The sequence below is a fragment of the Larus michahellis genome, chromosome 6, assembly GCF_964199755.1.
Source record: "Larus michahellis chromosome 6, bLarMic1.1, whole genome shotgun sequence".
NCBI lineage: Eukaryota > Metazoa > Chordata > Aves > Charadriiformes > Laridae > Larus > Larus michahellis.
The window spans coordinates 51,250,550-51,269,265 of NC_133901.1; the positions used below are offsets into that span (position 1 = coordinate 51,250,550).

Genomic DNA, 18,716 nt, shown 5'->3' on the forward strand with positions numbered 1-18,716 from the left:
TCAAGTTCTTATAGCTTTTCAGCAACCAAAGAGTCCTTAAAGCCATTCATCTATTAGTATTCAAATACTGCATGAATTCAGGAGAATTAAGTGATCTGAAATCATTACTTGCACTATATCTGAACGCATCAGGATGAGGTATCAAGTTACTACAAAGCCTCTCAAACCAACACAACTTCTTCACCTACTTACTACAATTTCGACTGATTTGCAGGGACAGTGATCTAACTTCAAAGGAAGAAAAAACCCTACTTACAACTGTACACACCTCCAGGCACCATCACCATATAGATTTCCTGATTTTTTTAAAGTACAGAAGAATAAAGAACTATTTTAAGACCAATATGCAAACACAGAACACACTGGAGTGGAAAAGGAAGTCAAATGTTAATTAGCCGTGACTATTTCAGAGCACACAGCTGAAATAGTGAACACAGTTCTGCATCTCCCTTTTTAACAAATGAACAAAGGTTCTTCAACTCCTTTTATTCTGAATAACCACAGTCACACCGAATTGTTAATTCAGAAACAATTAGCTACACATGAAGTGCAATAAATTCTTCATATGAGGTGTTTAAAAGTTAAACTCAAGGATTTAAACAAACATGCTTTGGGAAATAATTTAATCCCTTTATACTGACACATCATCTCAGTTACAAGCCTCATCTTTTTTGTTTACAAAGATGCACAAGGGTCATTCCAGCCTCTTATGTAAGTGATCTCCACGAAGAAACTTTAAATGTCTTACTAATTTCATTCTGAGCTGCAGCAGAGACCAAACACCAGTTTTACAAACCTGCTCATTTGCAGAGCACATACTTCAGAACATTTCTGACAGGTAAGGAACGTCCAATGAAGGAGCAAAGAAAGAGTAAACAACACAGCAAGAGAAAGCAGACATTTCTCCTCTCTGCCAGCAATCAGAAAGGTTATACCAGTACAACACAGTTGTTCAACTTCAAAGAAAGTTGGGAAGGAAGGAAGAAAGAAAGAGAAATCACAGTTCCAGCCCCCTCAGCAGCAGAAGTAGATAGTGGAATCTGCTCTACGATACCGCCTCTAGCTCTTGCCAATGTAGCAAGGGACAAGTTGGTCCATATCTCTTTCTAGTCTGTTATGCCTAGCACGTCTTCTGTTTCTTCCTCTAACAGCTGCAGAACATATTTTCAGCCCTTTCTCAAAATGGTCTTAACTCGTCAAGAGCCCACTTTAGCATTACTCCTTGCAACGCAAGAGCTTACATGTGAACCGAGCTATGTCTCTGTTCAACCTTCAGTAATAGAACATGACAACGTCCTTAGGTCTGTGAATTTATCTTTAACAGTGCCCAAACAAAGAAAGCACTGACCACCACTTTACTTTGCTGCTTCTTTCTGACCTTCTTCATAGTGAGTTGGGACCTCTGCATTTTTGGTACTATAGCAAATCACTTTCAAGTGACAGAAATCAACTTCTCAAGAACGTATTATTCAAAATCTCATTTCATTTTCTGATCTAATAATGTAGCTACACTGTAATTACAGTATCTATAATAACAAATTCGGTCTTTGCTTGCCTCTTATCTGCATGATGCGTAGCCCTCCTTTAGGGCCTACAAGTTTTTCCCACAATGACTCCAATATGCTATCAGTCTGCTCTGGAGACAAAAGAGACCAATTCAAACATAAGCAAAGAATTCAGTCTACTTTTACTGCTTCCTCATCTCTCACAAGCATCTCATAACAGCACAAGAGAAATCTGTTCAGGACTGCTACATAAACGAACACAGCACCTCAGCCATCCCAGGCTACACCTCACTCACAATCAGCAAGTCTCTAGTCCACAGCAATTTGCAATCCATCGGGTGCTCCCACTGACCTCCCAAAATTAAGAGGGCTGTAACAAGAAACGCAGCTTAAGCAACTTCAGCCTGAATTTGGAGGCGGTGGTGTTCAGTAGAAACTCAAACAGATTTTCTTCTCCCTATGTTTGTTGGGTTTTGCTCATTCTCAATTATAAAGATGAGCTTTCATGTTTAAATACGTTTCTCTGCCATGACGTATCTCATCCTTGATATCTTAATTTGGTGGCAAGAGCTCAGTACTATAAAGGAGCTCAAGTTTGTGGTCGTTTGGTTTTTTTGTTGTGGGTTTTTTTTTTTCTTTTTTTTTTTTTTCTTCTTTATTACTGGCTTCACAATATCAAAGCATCTACAACAAATAACAGTGTCAACACACTTACAGGAAAACAATTCTTATTTAGGTAAGGCAGGGAACTACAGTCTCTTGTAGGACTGTTCTGTCACCTCTATATGAGGACTTCTAGGTTTGGAGAAGGCTAACATGAAACATACCTTCCAGCAAAAACATCACACTAGGAGAGAGATAACATAAAATAAGTTGCTAAAGAAAGCCCTGGTTCCAAGGGAGCCACAGCACGCGGGTACGCTGTATCAGTACCAGTCAGATTTTGGCCAGTACATTCATTGTCAGTCTTGCAGTAGTTTCAACTACTGTCATACTCTTTTCTATCTTCTTTCAGCATATGTGGAGTCTCCTGCAAACTGTGGAGAACTTGGAGCCATAGAAAACAGGAAGAAAATTGCAGCTCCAAAGCACTACCTTTCATTCTCAGCAGAAAGAACATTTTGAAGAAATTAATCTCATTTCATCATGACCTGATCAGCCTTAGACACACTGGACAAAATGACAAAACAGAAGAACTCTGAATTCTTATTTTTACTGTTCTGATATTGGCTGATGAACAACTGTTCAACTGTACGCTCTGAGCTCTGAATGCAACAGGGCAAATCAAAATCCTATTGCCTTCTGCTAACCTTAGCAGGCAAGTCAGCAGTAACTCATAGTCAAAACCAACACAGAATAAGACAGGATGTGAAGAGTCCAATGGTCTCTTTTAAAAATTGTTATACAGCAATATAAATGTAAGTGTGATAATTTCCTTATCTTCTGCTACATAATTAGCAAGCAAAATACTTTCACTCATTGAGATCCCGCCAGATCCCAGAAAACATGAAAAAAGTATCAAGAACTCCCTACCAATACAGGTATGGAACAAACAAAAGAGGAAGTTGGCTACAACACGCAAGAATATCCACATCACACATCCAATGAGTTAAATTGCCCAAAAGTAGCTGTCATCGTAAGAGATCTAAATGAAAAGTTTCTTGCTCTCATTCCACATACGATAAGGGTTCTAAGTCACTATTTGACCCATCGCTGCTATAGGACTTTTGGAAAAGAAACAAGCATATTTCTATTACAGCTGTATCTAAACTACTGAGGTCTGCAACAGGGGCAAGTTGTAATGAAATAAAACATCAAACGGTAAAATAATTTGAAGTAAAACTAATGATCCGCAGAGTAGACTCTAGATAATTTGAATGACATAAATCTAATATCTAGAGTTACACTTATACGTCAATGCAATTTTATCCTCCTCCCTTACGAAAACAAGTGCCAAACATCTTCCTAACATGAAGGACTTATTTTCCTGTACTGAAGTACTGCTGCTTCAGAAATTCTTTTTAGTTCTTCATTCTTTCCTGACTTGTTAGCACAGAATTCGATGGTGGAAAGGCAGCTTTTCGCACGCCAGAAGGACAACAGTGTTCTATTAAGAACATAGTAACTGACAAGGCAAAAATGAACAAAAAACGTTCTGCAATCTCTACCCAGGTATATCTCAGCAAGCTCTTCCAGTTTTGGTTCATATGAAGGGACAAAATATGGCATATAGCTCAGAGATCCTAATTAAATTCACAGATACAAGCATTTAACAACTTGGCAATGGTGCCAGAATTCAGAGAGTTCACTACTTCCAAATATTAGAGTAGACTACAAAACACAATTCTAAGTACCTTTTACTTACTGGAATTTATGAAAAATGTAGTACTCGTTCTGTAAGAACAGCAAGTTTGGCTTTGCATCTTTTTCTGCACTAAGCTTAATATCATTTCAGCAATTCCAGTAACTATATGGAGTATATAATGATCTATTTCAATTGTGCAAAACCACAGGGGCAGCCCGAACAAGTCTCAGCATCAACACAAGTTACCTACCATATGCTGGTACAATCTGACTAATGCGAAATAAACCTTCAGAAACTTTTTTCCCTAACTGCCACCCAGGTGGTAGAGGACCAATCTGCACCTCAAATGCAATCACGTATCAGCTACAACCCTCATCACAGCGGGGGATATCTGCTCCAAAGCAGCACAATATGGTCACACTGCCTGCTCACAACTGTCACAACTATAGAGATGTTGTCCATGTGCAAGCTAGAAATGACATTAAATCCATCTATACCAGCAACAAGGCAAGACTACCATTCTAGTCTCCTGCAGAATATTAAACTGGCATGAAGCTTGTGCAGTTTGTCCTGGCCAGTCATTGGCTTCTTCCGTGACAACACAACTACTGAAAACTCAGGTGAGTGAGCAACTTTGAGGCTTAACGCAAAAACTATTTTCATACACCTGTATGGTTTAAAAACTATTCAAACACAGCAATATTGAGACCATCTTCAGCATAGTACATGCATCTTTCTTTCCTGTTACCAAATAGGGCACTCATGATATGGAAAGCAACTGAATGTTCTCTTTGCACAACCGTAGAAATTAGCAAGGCAGCCCAAGAAATAAGCTATTTAGGATCATAGAATCACAGAACGTGTTGGGTTAGAAGGGACCTTTAAGGTCATCTAGTCCAACCCCCCTGCAGTAAGCAGGGACATCTTTAACTAGATATTTATTCTATAAAACAATTAAGGCTAGATTAAGTCACTATACGAAAGCCAGCAGAAAAGGATATGAGACTGGCAGGTTGTTGATATTCTTTTTTAAACCATGAAAACACTTTGCAAAGAAAGATGGAGGCACAGAGAGGATTACAACTACCAAATCTTATGTGATGATTCAGCAAAATAAATTCAAATTGAGATAGTTTCTTTCAGAAAGTATTCAGTTTTACTCCTTTTCTCAAGTTGAAGCTTGGAGGGAAGCTTTCCACAACGCAGTTCCTTGAACACCAGCACTTCTTTCAGGGGAAAAAGGACCAATGTTATCTGTTACCGGCAGAGCAAAGCTGCAGAAGCAGGACAGGAAGTAAGAGAGGCAGCTGAGAAAGACACAATCAGCCAGTAATATCCCAGGCTTCTAGTCCTCCAGTATCTTACAGATATCCTATCTATCAAGCACCTATGATAACACTCAATGTTTGCAGTTCACATCCATAGTCTATCAAACTGTGGATTTCAGCCTCATGCTCTCCTGCAGATAAAGCAGGCTATTTCTAGTAACATCTCCTAATTTCTCTCTGAATTGTAGGCCTCACCAAAACATGAATCGAACTGTACCAGCAGCACAGTCTGAACTACTGTACAAACAGTCCTTTTACTGTTACGCTTCCTAGATGCACGAGGTTGCTCAAGCACACCACGTCCTGCTTCTGTGACATTTATTTCACCTCTTCAAAATGGAACCACGAGAACTTCAAAAAGAAACCAGGCTGCTTGTCTGCACACAACTTCATATGCAAAGAGGTATTTTACACACACCGGAATGTTTTTTGCAGTGTTTCTCTAACTAACAGTTTATAGATACTATAAAAATTTCAGAATTTTATGTATTAATTTTAAACAAGCTTTACAGGCTCAGGGCTTTAACTTACTTCATCAGGCTAAGAGTCAAAAAAAATAATTTAGGAATTTTGCTATGCAGTACAGGTTGGGTTTTGTTTATTTTCAATGTTTGTCATGTATTTACATGCTTATGGAGCACCAATAATTAAATTGAAACAACATTAAAATTAAAATGCTACCTACTCCCTAGACCATTCCCCCACAACAAAAACCCCAGGATATTTCAGAATATTTTTATGGTTTGTCTATTTTATCAACTACAACAAGTCTAGCAACAGAGGATGCGAAAGCCAAGGCCAGGCAGAAGCCCGCCAACCCTGCTTCTGCAGGATTAGCATATATTGTGCTAAGGCCACCAATATCTCATCTACACTATCCCTTCCACAAGTAAAAGGCCAACTGTCAAAAAATACTGCAATTAGCAGAATTGAGGCAAAAAGCAGGTACATGACATACTCTGAAGCATGAAAATAAGCTAAAGAATCAGCATACAAGTTTTCAGTTAGTTTCTGATAAACTGTTCTGTTGTAGTCTGAGTCTACGCTGCTGCACTGTCTTTTGATAATGGAGATTTTAAATGCCTGATCAAATCCTAATTTCTCTTCACTTACTATTGATTTTAAATACTCAAGTTTTTATCTTATACTTGTATTTATACTATTCTTCCCCTAAAGAAATGCAGACACCATTTTTAAAGACTAATTCACATTTAAGATAAAGGATTTAGCTTTATCTTAATAAATATCCTATTTATATGGGAGAGAGATATATATATAGGATATACGTTAGATATATACCCTAATCTCTTCACACCTAATATCTCCAGAAACACTAGTACTTATAGTCGTCCTAGAGCTTGATGCAGAGTCCTCTCACAGTTACCTTTTATGATATTTGCTTATGCAGTCCTACAGTTATAAAATAAAGGACACACATAAAACATTAACAGGCAATTTACAGTAATGCAAAAAAAATATTATACCACGTAATTGTATTATTTTATAAGTATTGTATACTATTATGTATTACAGCAGCAGTACAGGAATTAAAAAATTAACCTGCTAACACAGAGCATTAATCACTTAAGTCAGTGCTTCTAAATGTTCAGCATGCTCAGTACAGATAAGGCCCTGCATGTTGGCAGTTAAAAGTAAACTGTGGCAAGATATAATGACACACCTTCATCCAGATACAACCAACTGCTCGGGCACAAGAAGCGGCACACTAAAGCATTAATAAGGAAACAGCAGCGCATAATGGTGTCAATAGGAGTCAAGTCTTAAAGTTAGCGAAGATTTCCATTTTGAAGTTACCAAGTCCTGGATCAGTGTACTACTATTTCCCCTCTACTTCCCCAAAAGGGAGCAGAACCTCCAACATACAATATAGCACTTTGGTTATAGAAAGATTAATCTTTCAACTGTGATCATATTCAAAACTGAATTTCATTAAAATGCAATATTTAAGGAATGTTTCCTTCAGGTTCTTAATCTCAAAATCAGTGTACTGCTACAAAACCCTGTTTATGTTTCATTCACGCTATTAATGCTTTCACTCCAATCTCCTGTACAATATTAAAGTACCAAAATATCTAAGCAAGGAGACAGCCTTCCAAAAAAAAGTAACTGTCTGCCTACATCAACTATTCCTAACCTATCACATGATGTTACTAAACTAGACACCATGCGAACGAGAATACTAAACCAAAAGATAGAGTTATAATCTTGAAGAGTTGAGTAATTTAGATGAAAAAATAACAAGCCTTACAAAAGAATGTTTTATTTCCATCGGTAATTGTTTAAGCAATCATTCAGAAGACCTACAACCAGTCAGAATTAACTTTCAAAGTGAAAAAATAAATAAATACAATGACTTGCTTTATGAAATCCCTTTTTCCTCAGAAGAATATCAGTATTAAATGAATGAGGAATCCCTCAAGTCACACAGCCTTTAAAATAAACAGAGTGCTATGCTGAAACCTAACCCTAATATGCAGGTTCAGCAACAAAACCAGGACCTAAGCTAGCTCAAAGCATATCTGTTCTTTGAAAGTACTCAATATCAGTTTTTCTGTCATTGACTGCAGCACTGATAAATCCCACTAGCTTTTAAAAAAATGAAGACAATCCTAAACAGTTTTCAAGTCTTGTGGAATTCTGCAACTAATTAACTATTGCTTATACAAAAACTATCGATGCCATTTATCTGTTTTATTAAAAACATGTATTAAGCTTACCATATCACACCCAGAGAAAGCTATGTCAAGAAACTCTGCAAGTGTTTACCAGCCAGGCTGCTCAACGGCACAAAAGTTCTGACAGACAGACAGACGCTGTGCTTAATCGCAGCCACCCTCTGATCCACTCTGCTTGCAAGGAAACAGGGATGGTTTTCAGCAAAACCTTCCAAAATCGCATCTCAGCTCATGGCGCAGACTTCCACCCTCCCACATCACAAGGTGTGGGAAACAACGCTCCAAAGAAAAATCAGAAACCAATGATGCGTTGGGACTTACTTCCTAGATAGTCTTTTGGGTGACACTGCGAGCACTTAAGGAAAAGTACCCTCACACAAAAAGGTGAGCGCTCAGGTCAGCAGTTTTCCCATATTCCTCAGGAGTTGCACCCGTTTTCCTCAGAAGTCCACGTCCGCGTTCCAAGTCTGAGAGCCTCATGCCCTGCTCCTGCTCTTCAGCCTAGACCCACGCTAACACCTCGCTCTCCCAGAGGCAACCTGTCCCACCGCAGCGTGTCCCCACCGGGCTGTCACCACGCAGGCGGGGCAGAGCCGCGCTCCGGCTTGGACTTTTGCTCCGAAGCGAATGCAAACATCCTCCCGGAAGAAATGATTGCTCCCGCAGAGAGCAAGTCAAACACCGACGCGGCCCTGGCTAAACAAGGCCCGCACTCCTCCCGCGGCTTTTATCTGCTCCAGGAAAAGGTGGGACCGCGGCAGCCGGCCCAGCGCCGCAGCGCCCGCCTGCCACGCTAACGGCTGACACACGGATGTCCAAACCGGGTCCCAGAACTCCGGCGGCCCTTCCCAGAGCGTCCCGCTCATACCGAATTAAGACAGAACGGGACCCGATCCCCTGTAAACCCGCCCCGCGCCGTCCAAATCACAGCGCAGACGGTGGGAAAGAAGCCCCGCGGGGTGGGAGCCGCCCGCCTGCCGTCAGGGCCGCCGCCGCGCCCGCTCCACCCACCCCAGCTCAGGCCGCGGCCCGGCGCCCCCCGCTCCGCTCGCCGGGCCGCGCTCTCCGGGCCGCCGCCCCTCGGCGGGCGGGGAGGCCGGGGCTGCGGCCCGAGTGTCGCGGCTCCCCCCGGGGAGGCCGGGACCCTCCTCACCGTGTGTTCGTGCTCGTCGGCGCGGGCGCGCAGCGGCAGGCGGAGGAGAAGGAGGAGGAGGAGCGGCGCGGCGGCCGCGCAGAGCCGCAGCCCGGGCGCCGCCATCTCGGGCCTGGGCGTCTCCGCGCACGCAGCAGGCCCCGCCGCGGAGCCGGCCCGCGCCCCGCCGCCAACGCCGACCTGCGACGCCACTTCCGCTCCGCCCGGCCACGTCATCCGGCCGCACACCGGAAGCGCGGCGCCTACGGCGGCCGCCGGGAGCCAAGGACGGCGCTGCGCCGAGCCCGTCCGCCGGACCCGACCTCCCCCGCTGAGGGGGCGGGTCGGTGCCCGCGCGCGGAGCGGGGTCCCGGAAACATAAGCGGGGAGCGGTCGGGAGCCGAAGCGTCCAGGCACTGCGGGCGTTTGGGACAGCGCGGCCTGCAGCGTGAGCGTGTTGGTATCTCGGTTATTTTTTAATTGATGGAATTTTATAAAATCATAACATATGGATTAATGAGAAAATCTAGAATTATTTTAGAACAGCCTGCAAGTAGCCTCAAAAATAAGTGTAACCCCCTGCACCGGCGGCGCAGACTCGGGAGGGGTGAAGTGCGAAGGGCTGCGCCCGCCCCGGCAGCAGGGCCGGAGACGGCAGAGCTGCAGCCAGCGCCGGCCAAGGGAAAGCCTGCAAAAACCTCTCTGTGAACTCAGAACTCTATCAAGCTGCAAGTCCAAAGTGGAAAAAAAAAAAAAAAAAAAAAAAAAAACAAACGAAAAAAATCCCACAAGCCAAAAACCTCACGGTATTAAGCGTTCATTTAAAACTGAACAAATACAGAAAAAATTTTCAGATGCTATCAGGCATAATATTAAAAAAAAATAAAAATAGGGGCTACACCATCTTCTCAAATATTGCACAAGCCAACAAATACATAGACAGTGAAGGACATGAGCTGAATGCAGGAGCTGCTCCGTGCTGTTACACGCCACCCATGCTTTGTAGGAACGATGCAAAAACAGATTTCCCTGTTCACCATTTCCACCACACCTATACGAAAAGGTTTTCCCCTTGTGGTCTTACACATTCAGCCTACCTTCCCCGAACATAATTTTGCAAGCCATGTTTATATGAAGACTTTTCCAAATAGTACATTTGCAGTCTCCTGCTTATTTCAGTAGAAGCAAGGTCTCCGTAGAGTGAGATACTTGTCAAAACCCATTCAAAACCCCTGTTTATCTTAAAAAACCCCAACCAAATAAACACAACTAGACGGCTTTGCTAACACCATATGTTTCTTTGCAGTCATTGCATCTCAGTCCAAAACAGAGTAGCTTACCCTTGGGAGACAGAGAGAGGAGGCTTCAACATCTTCCGTTTATTCAGTGCTTAAGTCTCTCAGTCAACAACGGGGCCAGCCAGAGCCATCTGCTATGGCAGTTTTGTGAGGCAGGCTGTGCAAAGAGCAAACACTTTCCCCAGGGCAGCCAGCTGCCACCTGAGCTTAGTGGATTGGTTGATGCCTCTACAGGTGGCCAGGCCATTTACTTTTTACCAGCAATTTTATTATCTGTTCAGTCCTCGAGTTCTAATGTTTGACGGAAACACGCTTCATTCCCACTCTCCCACCCCCAACCATATTCCTTGAGTAACCAACAATGTGGTTGCATGCAGTTTTGTTCTCTCGTGGCTTCTGAGCTTCTGTTTCAGTGCACTTCTCATCTTGGGTGGAAGCAATGCACACCACGTGCTCACCAGCACAACTGGAGTCTACACAGAGTCCATACACTGAGCTGTAACGGGATTAAAGCAACTAAATGAAACCAAACCAACGGGGAACGCACATTTTGGCAGCTAAGAAGGTGAATCTCTGCTGGCCTGCAAGAGACACGAAAGTCATGCCTGCATCTCAATTGTTTAACTGTGTTTAACAGTGAAGCCATTTTAGTGCAGTTCCATTTCTCCTTGATAGGGCAATAGTTTTGCTGTGAGTGCTGGTAAGTGAGATCCCTAACTAATCCAGGAGAAGTTACAAAGAGAAAGTGAGAAGGGAATGCCTAAGACTACAGCTGTGTCTTCAGTTCCCGCCCCCCCCCCCCTTACACAGTGCAGAAGGGGCCTGAACAGAGTGCTTTTATAATATTACTCAGCCCCACCTGTCCCCGCTCACCTCTCCTCCAAACCAGAGCCCCACTAGCGTTTGGTTTTGTATGACAGATCAGGTCAGACTCACGAAGTATCTAAGCTGCAGAGGGACTGAAAGGCTACTTATGAGCTACTTTCCGGCAGTGCAGATATAAACCATCTCACTGCAGCACTAGCAATAAAAATCCAGTTCACAGCCATGTTATTAGGGTTGTGCAAAGGCAAACACTCAGATAAAGTTCAGATAAGCCCCTCCCCACAGAAGACATTTGGCTATCGCATGCAGGGAGTGCAGAATTAAAAACTAGCTGGGGAAGACAGATCCCTGGGCTGCTTCAGTCCGACAGCTTTGAAAGGAGATCTTCTGCATGACACACTTTCATATTTTGCTTTTCCCTTCCTGCCTTGTTACATCTTTCCCTACATCCTACATTTCTACCTTATGTTGTGCCTGGCAGATGTGAAAGCAGATGAATTCTTCTTATCACATCACAGCTCCAAGCTCTGGAGCACAGCTGCAGCCAGCACTAAGGAGATGGGGAACTTTTGTAAAAAACCAGGAGCTGTATGCAAACCAAAGCATGTGTGACAGCTGAAGACAATCAAGCTGCTGAATTTCCTCTTTTAGTTTATTTCTTTTATCCCTGTTTCCTTCACTTATCCATGCTACTATTTTCCTCATTTCAGCACTAAAACCTCCTTCCCTGCTTCCAATTTGACCAAATAGTGCTGGGAACTCTGTTCTGTTCCAAGAAGAGCACAGGAAGGCAGCTCCCACCTCACCATTCCCCTGGCTACCGTGAACAAATAGCAAACTGTCAGTGAGAGCCTGTAGTGTCAAGAGTTACTGGAGAAGGCACTGAAATCCTTTAAGAAAGAAAAAAAAATAATAAAAAGGGCACCTCTGTAGCTGTAGGCCTGCAGCACACCACCTGCGTCTCTCTATCATCAAAACGAGAGGCTATATGAACTGCACTTGGAGTCATACCCTATGAGTTTAATGTGTAGACGATGTTTAGGGTTATGTCTATACCGCCGAGAGCAGCAGGGGCTTCTCCACCTTCATTCACTGCTGGCTGAGTCACAGTTGCCATCTGTCACTCCTGCAGCTCCACACATTGGCTCTACCACCCTGCAAGAGAAAGGAGCTACAACTCTACCCCCTGCTCTCTTACAGATTGAGGGGAGCTTACATGACCAGACAGAACCTTTACATGTGCTACCTGTACGTCAGGGATCACCTAATACTGATGTATCTATGTCTTTCTCAGGGCTGGAAAAGGGGGAATATCGTGAAAACCAAGTAGACAATGATGCTTAATTCTCTACCCTAAATGTCACCTTGCAGAATTCCCATCTGTGTCACTCATGGACAACCAGAGCCCTACACTTGTCCCCCAGGGGCCAGGATATGCACAGAAGATTGCAAGGCTTGGAAGAAAAAAAAAAAAAAAAATATGACCAAACATACAAACAAAAAAAAAACCCAAACAAAAAAATAAACCAAAAAATCCCAAAAAAAGCCCAAACCCAAAACACCTCACTTCCATCATTCAAGTCCCTTCAGATGAGGAATCAAAATTACTTTCTACTTTACATGCTTTCTATATTTGGAACACAGGGAGACAATCCAGGAAGCTCTCAGTGTGTAAGCCCGCAGGCAGGAAAAAGGCTGGACACAGCTGCTGCAGATTCATATCACTAGAAAGGAAGAGTAGGGGAAGCAGAGTTCAGTCTCGGGGCTGCCTGTTTCCACTACAGCAGGCGAACTACAGAGCTGGTGTTTGTGAGGTGTGTGCATTTATAATTGGAGACTCGCTATGCTATTCCAGAGCATGAACTGAAACGCTTCTACAATGAACACATGTAAGAGATAGAGAACATAACATTGCTGCCAATTCCTTCCTCTAATTTGAGAGGTCAGTCATGTGATTTAAAGTAACAACATACCCACTCTCTCCCCAAAAAAAAGTTTAAGTACAGTTGTTCTGTGATACAGCAGGTCCCTTACCAGCTGCCTTGGGAATTTTCATGGTAAATGCAGCACACACAACACCCTGTTAATGTCTGTCCGCTTCAGGGAGGGAAAGGGGAAAATCAAAGGCGTTTTCAAGGCTGTATGCAAAATACATTCTCAAATAAAGGCAACTTCTTATCCTCCCATGGTTAATGATTGCTGGAGGGAGATTCTACACCTTCTGGAAAGTCAGTATATCCGTACCCAAAGTGTAACACCATACAGCAGTAAGTTCACCTGCTCCCGCTGCAATAATTGTTCTTCAAACACAGTCTTCAAAGAAATTATTTTCTTTACTTTTTCAAGCATGTTTTCCAGTCAAGCCCTTGTAGGTTGTATCGAGGGTTTTTGTAACAATGCTTATTAGGAATTAGTTTCTAAAAGGACATGTGTTCTTTCTTGGTCAAAGGGAAATTTCATGTTGGTGCAGGGCTGCCAAGACACGCATCAGCGTTCTCCTTCCCAACCATGATACTTTTTCTTGAAGTCCCCAAAGCACCAAAATTCTTCCAAGCAAAAAAGTTACAGAAGGCCAAGAAGTCTCAGTGAAAATCATGGGAAAAGTCACCAGAGCTTTAGGGAGAAGGAAGGGGAAGAAAACGTTTGGCTCCCACTGATAAATAATTTAAGACAACCCAAAAATATCTGTACAAACACACATACAAACAGAAAAATCTCATATTCCACAGATATTGAGAGATTCAGCGACCTCTTGGCGGCACAGGTGGAGGATAAAAGCCTTCGCAGCTTACAGGCCTATAAAAAGACAGAGAATACAAATGTGTTAAAGAAAAATAGTAGAGAACAGGGTTCTGGAACAACACATTGCATGCAACAACACTGTATCTAAGAATGCTGTATAAGCAATAGTCATACAAGAAGTAAAATAGGCTATCAGTGATTCAGCAACAGAGCAGATGCCAAGGTGCCAGAGCCCTGTTCCTCTCCAAGTTCTTTCTTCTGCTCTTCAGCTGCAGTAATTCTATTATTACTGTAAAGAGATGCTATAATACTTGGTTGGAGTAAAACTTTGACAGTACAGTAGCTTTCTCCTGAAAATTAGATGAAGGGCAATAGGAGGAGATCAAAAGATTCAAAATATTTTTTTCAAACTAACTACAGATAAATTCCAGCTATATTCTTGCCAGAGTCAAGCCAACATACAGGACTTACTGCACCCACACATTAGTAATTACTGTTTTAAGTTGGAGAATTTTATTAGCATCTGTACTTAGATGAGCCTCTAGGGCCTGGACTTCATACACTTGCAGTGGTTGGGCTAAAGGAATGTTCACAAGTTATTTAAGTTTGTGGTGGTCTGATCAAATCAAGGCAAAACCCCTCAAAACCTTTTATAAAGCCAGTGCAGTTCTTTCTTTGAGGCCAATCATACACGTAAACAAGTGTACTTTGGAGAGATCTGAAATTTGTAAAAAGAAGAAAAGTTCAAGGGAATGCCAAAAGGGAATTCCCTCTGCACTACACTTTGTATGTTCCAAGAGGATCTTCTCAGGCAGATCAGGTACTAAATCTCTGCCAGGGGCTGGACGCTACTCCACCTGGGTCAGTCTTATTATGTCAGGTGTTGTGGGCTTCAAATAGTGCTGCGCTGCCCCTTGCAGTGTGTGGCCCACAGTAACAGCCTTGCAATAGGCATGTTACCAGCTAGGAAACCAATTTCACCAAGCATTGCAGATGAGAAACAAGGATCTTAAAATTCCTAACAGTGTGTGTTTGTAAATAATAGCCTGGTAGATTTTGTTGAAAGACACACTTGCTTTCTGCCCAAGGCTTCCATATCGATTCACTGAAAGCTCATGTTTGAGTTGCATTTTAGCTTTACCTGCTTGCTCCTCGAGGAGGCACTCTGGGCGGCCTTTCTGGAAAAGGCATCCGCTCTGCTTGGTGGGCGACTGGGCTGCGGCTTCTAGTTGTTTCTGGGACTTCATTGTCCTACAAAATGAAGACAAGAGGTTATGGACCAGCAAAATTTGGTTCTTGTGAGCTTCACAATAGAACTGGCTATGTTTTGCCATTTCTGCAAATGCAATGCCACCCCTGAGGTCCTTTTCTTTTGCACAAAAACAGAGCCCTGTACTTACAAACAATGGACCAGTATATAGCAGAGGTGAGAGCTTACCTCACTGTCCCCTTCCATTCCACTGCTGACACTCAATATGCTCCGAGTGCTGGAGCGGTTACTTGCACTACCTGGAGTGAGTAAGCAAGAGAAAACAAACTGTAATTAAATCCTGGTGATTTAACTGCAAAGCACTAACTCAGGAGTCCTCCTAACCTCATACCTACCTCTTGCATGCATCATTTAATGCTAGTTTAGATTAATTTATTTCCACTGTTATTTTTCACGTGTTCAGAATCTAAACAATGAAATTTCATACCATACAGACCACAGGGCCAAACCATTCAGTTTTGCTTTCTTTCTAGCGGATTTCTGCCCTAGATAAGGCAGGCTTCTGGTTAAATACTCACAACCATAATCTAACTGAAAGGGGCCAGTGCCAATACCAGCTGGTAAGTCAGGTAACTATTTTCACAAGTGTTACACACCCAACATTTACGTATATTTAAGTTACCAGTCCCCATATCCTTAACAACGGAACGGAGGTAGATGTCTCTGAGCAGTGTCACGCATTCATTCCTGGAATAAGTGACTGCTTGAGAGGTTATTGTCCCCAGTAGCTGTTCAGCACCTCCTCTCACAACAATCCTTACCCTTCACAGGAATGTTTCCTAGTCTATTTCGGAGCTAAACATCAAGAATTTGTTCAACCATCAGCAAACATTTATGCAAACCCATTTAACTTGCACAGACTCAGAGTAGGGAGTATTTCTGCAATCAGTCAGGCCATCTATGAAGGGGACAGCAACTCACAAACATATCCTACGCTGCTATAGCTGGTCTCAGTCATAAATACATGCTGTTCTATAGGGCTGTGCAATACTGTGACACTAATGTCCATAAACCTAAACACTGAAGTGGAGGCTAGAGAGGTTCTCTTATAAGATGCAGTCCCTCCCTAGCCTTGGTAACTCATTATCAGCTGGTATAAACAGCAGGACTTGAGAGTGCTAAATACTGTGTTAGGGTCCGTTCTCACAGTCATGCCATGGGAAAGAGCCAAGGTGCACACAGTAAACTCTGCAGGCCTGTTAACACTTCTCTCACAACTGCTTATATGCAAGTTACTGGCTCAGTCACCTGCCTCTGGCACCTACTCTGGATGCGTGCCAGCTATATCTTGCCAAGAGCCACAAAAGTAGTAACCTCACCGGGACTCAGTTTTCCTTTCAGAGGACCAAAATTATCTTAATGATTTCTGCAAGAATTGCTCAGTCTGAAGTAACAGCAAGAATGCAGGGATTTAATTTGCACAAATTAAATGTAGTAAAACCCAAAGATAATAAAATTGTGCAGACTGTCTACGTCACTCAAGAGGTCCCACAGTTACCAATGAGAAATGCTGTCCTTTATCTGTAACAATTGAGGAAACGACATGTTTCCCAGCCTGCAATATAACTATGCCCTTGAGACCAGAAGAGCACACTGCCTGCTGAGAGTCACAGCAAGAGAGTATCCTTTTTTCTTAAGGGAGCAGCTGCCATCTACTTTTAAGAACTGAAGACAGGTGATATGCCTTCCCTGAGAAGGCTCAAGGGAACCTTTCGCTCAGCTTTCAGGTTCTTCTCCTGCAGAGATGCAGACACAAGATGCCCAGACCACATAATGTACCTGGAGTTGCTTTTGCCTTTTTAACAATAGCCAGCCTGAGGCATGCAGGATTTGGGGTGCTGGTGCCAGTGCTGGGATTCAGGAACTGTCCCCTGACCTGGCTCCAGTCAGGCTGGGGAAGTGTTTTCCATCCAGCTTTTCTGCAGAGAGGGTGACAGTCAGGGTTTGCTTACTTGTTGTGCTGGATGTGCTTTCTGTTTTCCAGTCTCCTCGCTTAAACTCCTTTTTTGGTGGGAAAAAGTTTTTCCTGGGAGCATATTCATATATTCCACATTCTGGTTTCCCCAAAGTATTATGAGAATGTCGAATTGGTACTGTAATTTCCAAATCTGGAAGGGAAAATGAACAGCTCAGAAGGGTCTATGCACGCACAGCCTCTGAGAGACAGCTTTGCACCCCAGAACAAAGTTAAACACAATCCCATAAGCACGATCATAACTGTACATGAATGAATCAAGATGCACTCCACAGATGTGGGCACCCTTTCCTCAGTCTGGAAAATTGAGGAGTAAAGCAACTTCCCTATGTTTTAGCCAACAGGCATATGGATGTGAATATCAAGACATCATATAACTACAATACACACAGAGACATTTCTGTCTGAGTTAGCTCCTTCACTACCACAGAATGTCATAACCAGAGACTGTTACCTGCACTTTTGTCTTTTTTTTGCTTCTCCATTTGCCTCCTGGTTATGCTGTCTCGTAGCCGTTTCAGATTTTCCTAAAAACATCACAAGATATTCTTTTCAGGGCTTTGGATAAAGGAGGATGAGCAGCTTTTTGACAATACCAATATTATACTTCCGCTAACTTTGTAGCCAAGCTCTAACAGAGCCTGCTAGACCTGGCTGAAGTCCAAACTATGTCAACAGGTTTTAATCTATTCCCTTCAGAAATCCATGTGTGCCTTTCAGAGCAAAGTTGTGTCAAACCAGGACAGTCAGGTTCACAGACTCACTGGCAGTTGCAAATAAGCAGCACGTTAGGTTTGGAACTCGCTCTATTTACTGTTTCCACTGGGACACTGGCACAGAAACAAGACCCACGTTCAAGTAACTGCATAGTGCTTTCTGTACTAATGAACAGATAATTTTGACTTCAGGGACAGAGGAGGCTGCCATGCATCCCACCGTGTGAGAGACAATTCAGAAAGAGTTCAGGATGTTCCCACTGAAGCAAGAGGGAACACCTGGAAATGTAACTGGGAGCAAAGTCTCTTCACCATTCTGTGGCAGCATACTGCACCTTACAGTAAAGAAAAGTGGGGAGAGAAAAAAAAAAAAAAGAGACAACTTTTCCAGCAGGGAAATAGGTCCATATGTAAGAGGAGGAAACCCATGAATACGTGTAAAAGCAGACAGAGCAATTGCTGTACCATGAGGCAAGATCTGGAGCAGAGAATTTGAAAGCTGCTCATGGGATGGGGCACCAAGCATGCCACTTCTTCTCTGCTACAGATATCTACTAAAGTATCACTGCACTCTTTATTGACAGAAGGGATTCCTCTGACTGTTTCTGGGTAGAGAGAACCCTTCCAAGTGAGAATCAGGAGGAGAAAAGTCTTGGCTTTGTTCTGACAATCCCAAGACAGCGTCACACGCTGGAGACCAGCGGCTCAAGTGTGAGAGCAGAGTGCTTCAGCATGAAAAAAAGGCTCCAAAAGCAGCAGGCAGTGGTTTTAAAGAGGGACCCCCACTTGAGAATGGAAATTTTAAACTATGACTGCTAGCTCCACCAGTCATTATGTTGCTGCTGTCAACATAATGACTCCCTCATTCAGCTAAGCCACCCAAACACTGTGCTTTCACTAATGACTGCTGCTAGACCTTGCCCA

General features: G+C 43.0%; 2 protein-coding genes across 2 annotated transcripts in view; both read right to left on the reverse strand.

Annotated features, from left to right (window-relative positions):
• The window catches only part of TM9SF3 (transmembrane 9 superfamily member 3), a 50,146-nt gene extending 40,928 nt beyond the window's left edge, over positions 1–9,218 (reverse strand). Inside the window, exon 1 of the mRNA XM_074593066.1 lies at positions 8,988–9,218. Within this exon, the coding sequence (XP_074449167.1) occupies positions 8,988–9,203 (216 nt within the window). The 5' untranslated portion in view covers positions 9,204–9,218. The remainder of the gene's footprint in view (positions 1–8,987) is intronic.
• A 4,185-nt stretch (positions 9,219–13,403) lies between these two features.
• PIK3AP1 (phosphoinositide-3-kinase adaptor protein 1) overlaps positions 13,404–18,716 on the reverse strand; it is a 46,078-nt gene continuing 40,765 nt past the window's right edge. Inside the window, exons 13-17 of the mRNA XM_074593065.1 lie at positions 17,531–17,603; positions 17,054–17,209; positions 15,270–15,340; positions 14,973–15,082; positions 13,404–13,885 (exon numbers count right to left, since the gene is read on the reverse strand). Coding sequence (XP_074449166.1) covers positions 13,831–13,885; positions 14,973–15,082; positions 15,270–15,340; positions 17,054–17,209; positions 17,531–17,603 — 465 coding nt within the window. The 3' untranslated portion in view covers positions 13,404–13,830. The remainder of the gene's footprint in view (positions 13,886–14,972; positions 15,083–15,269; positions 15,341–17,053; positions 17,210–17,530; positions 17,604–18,716) is intronic.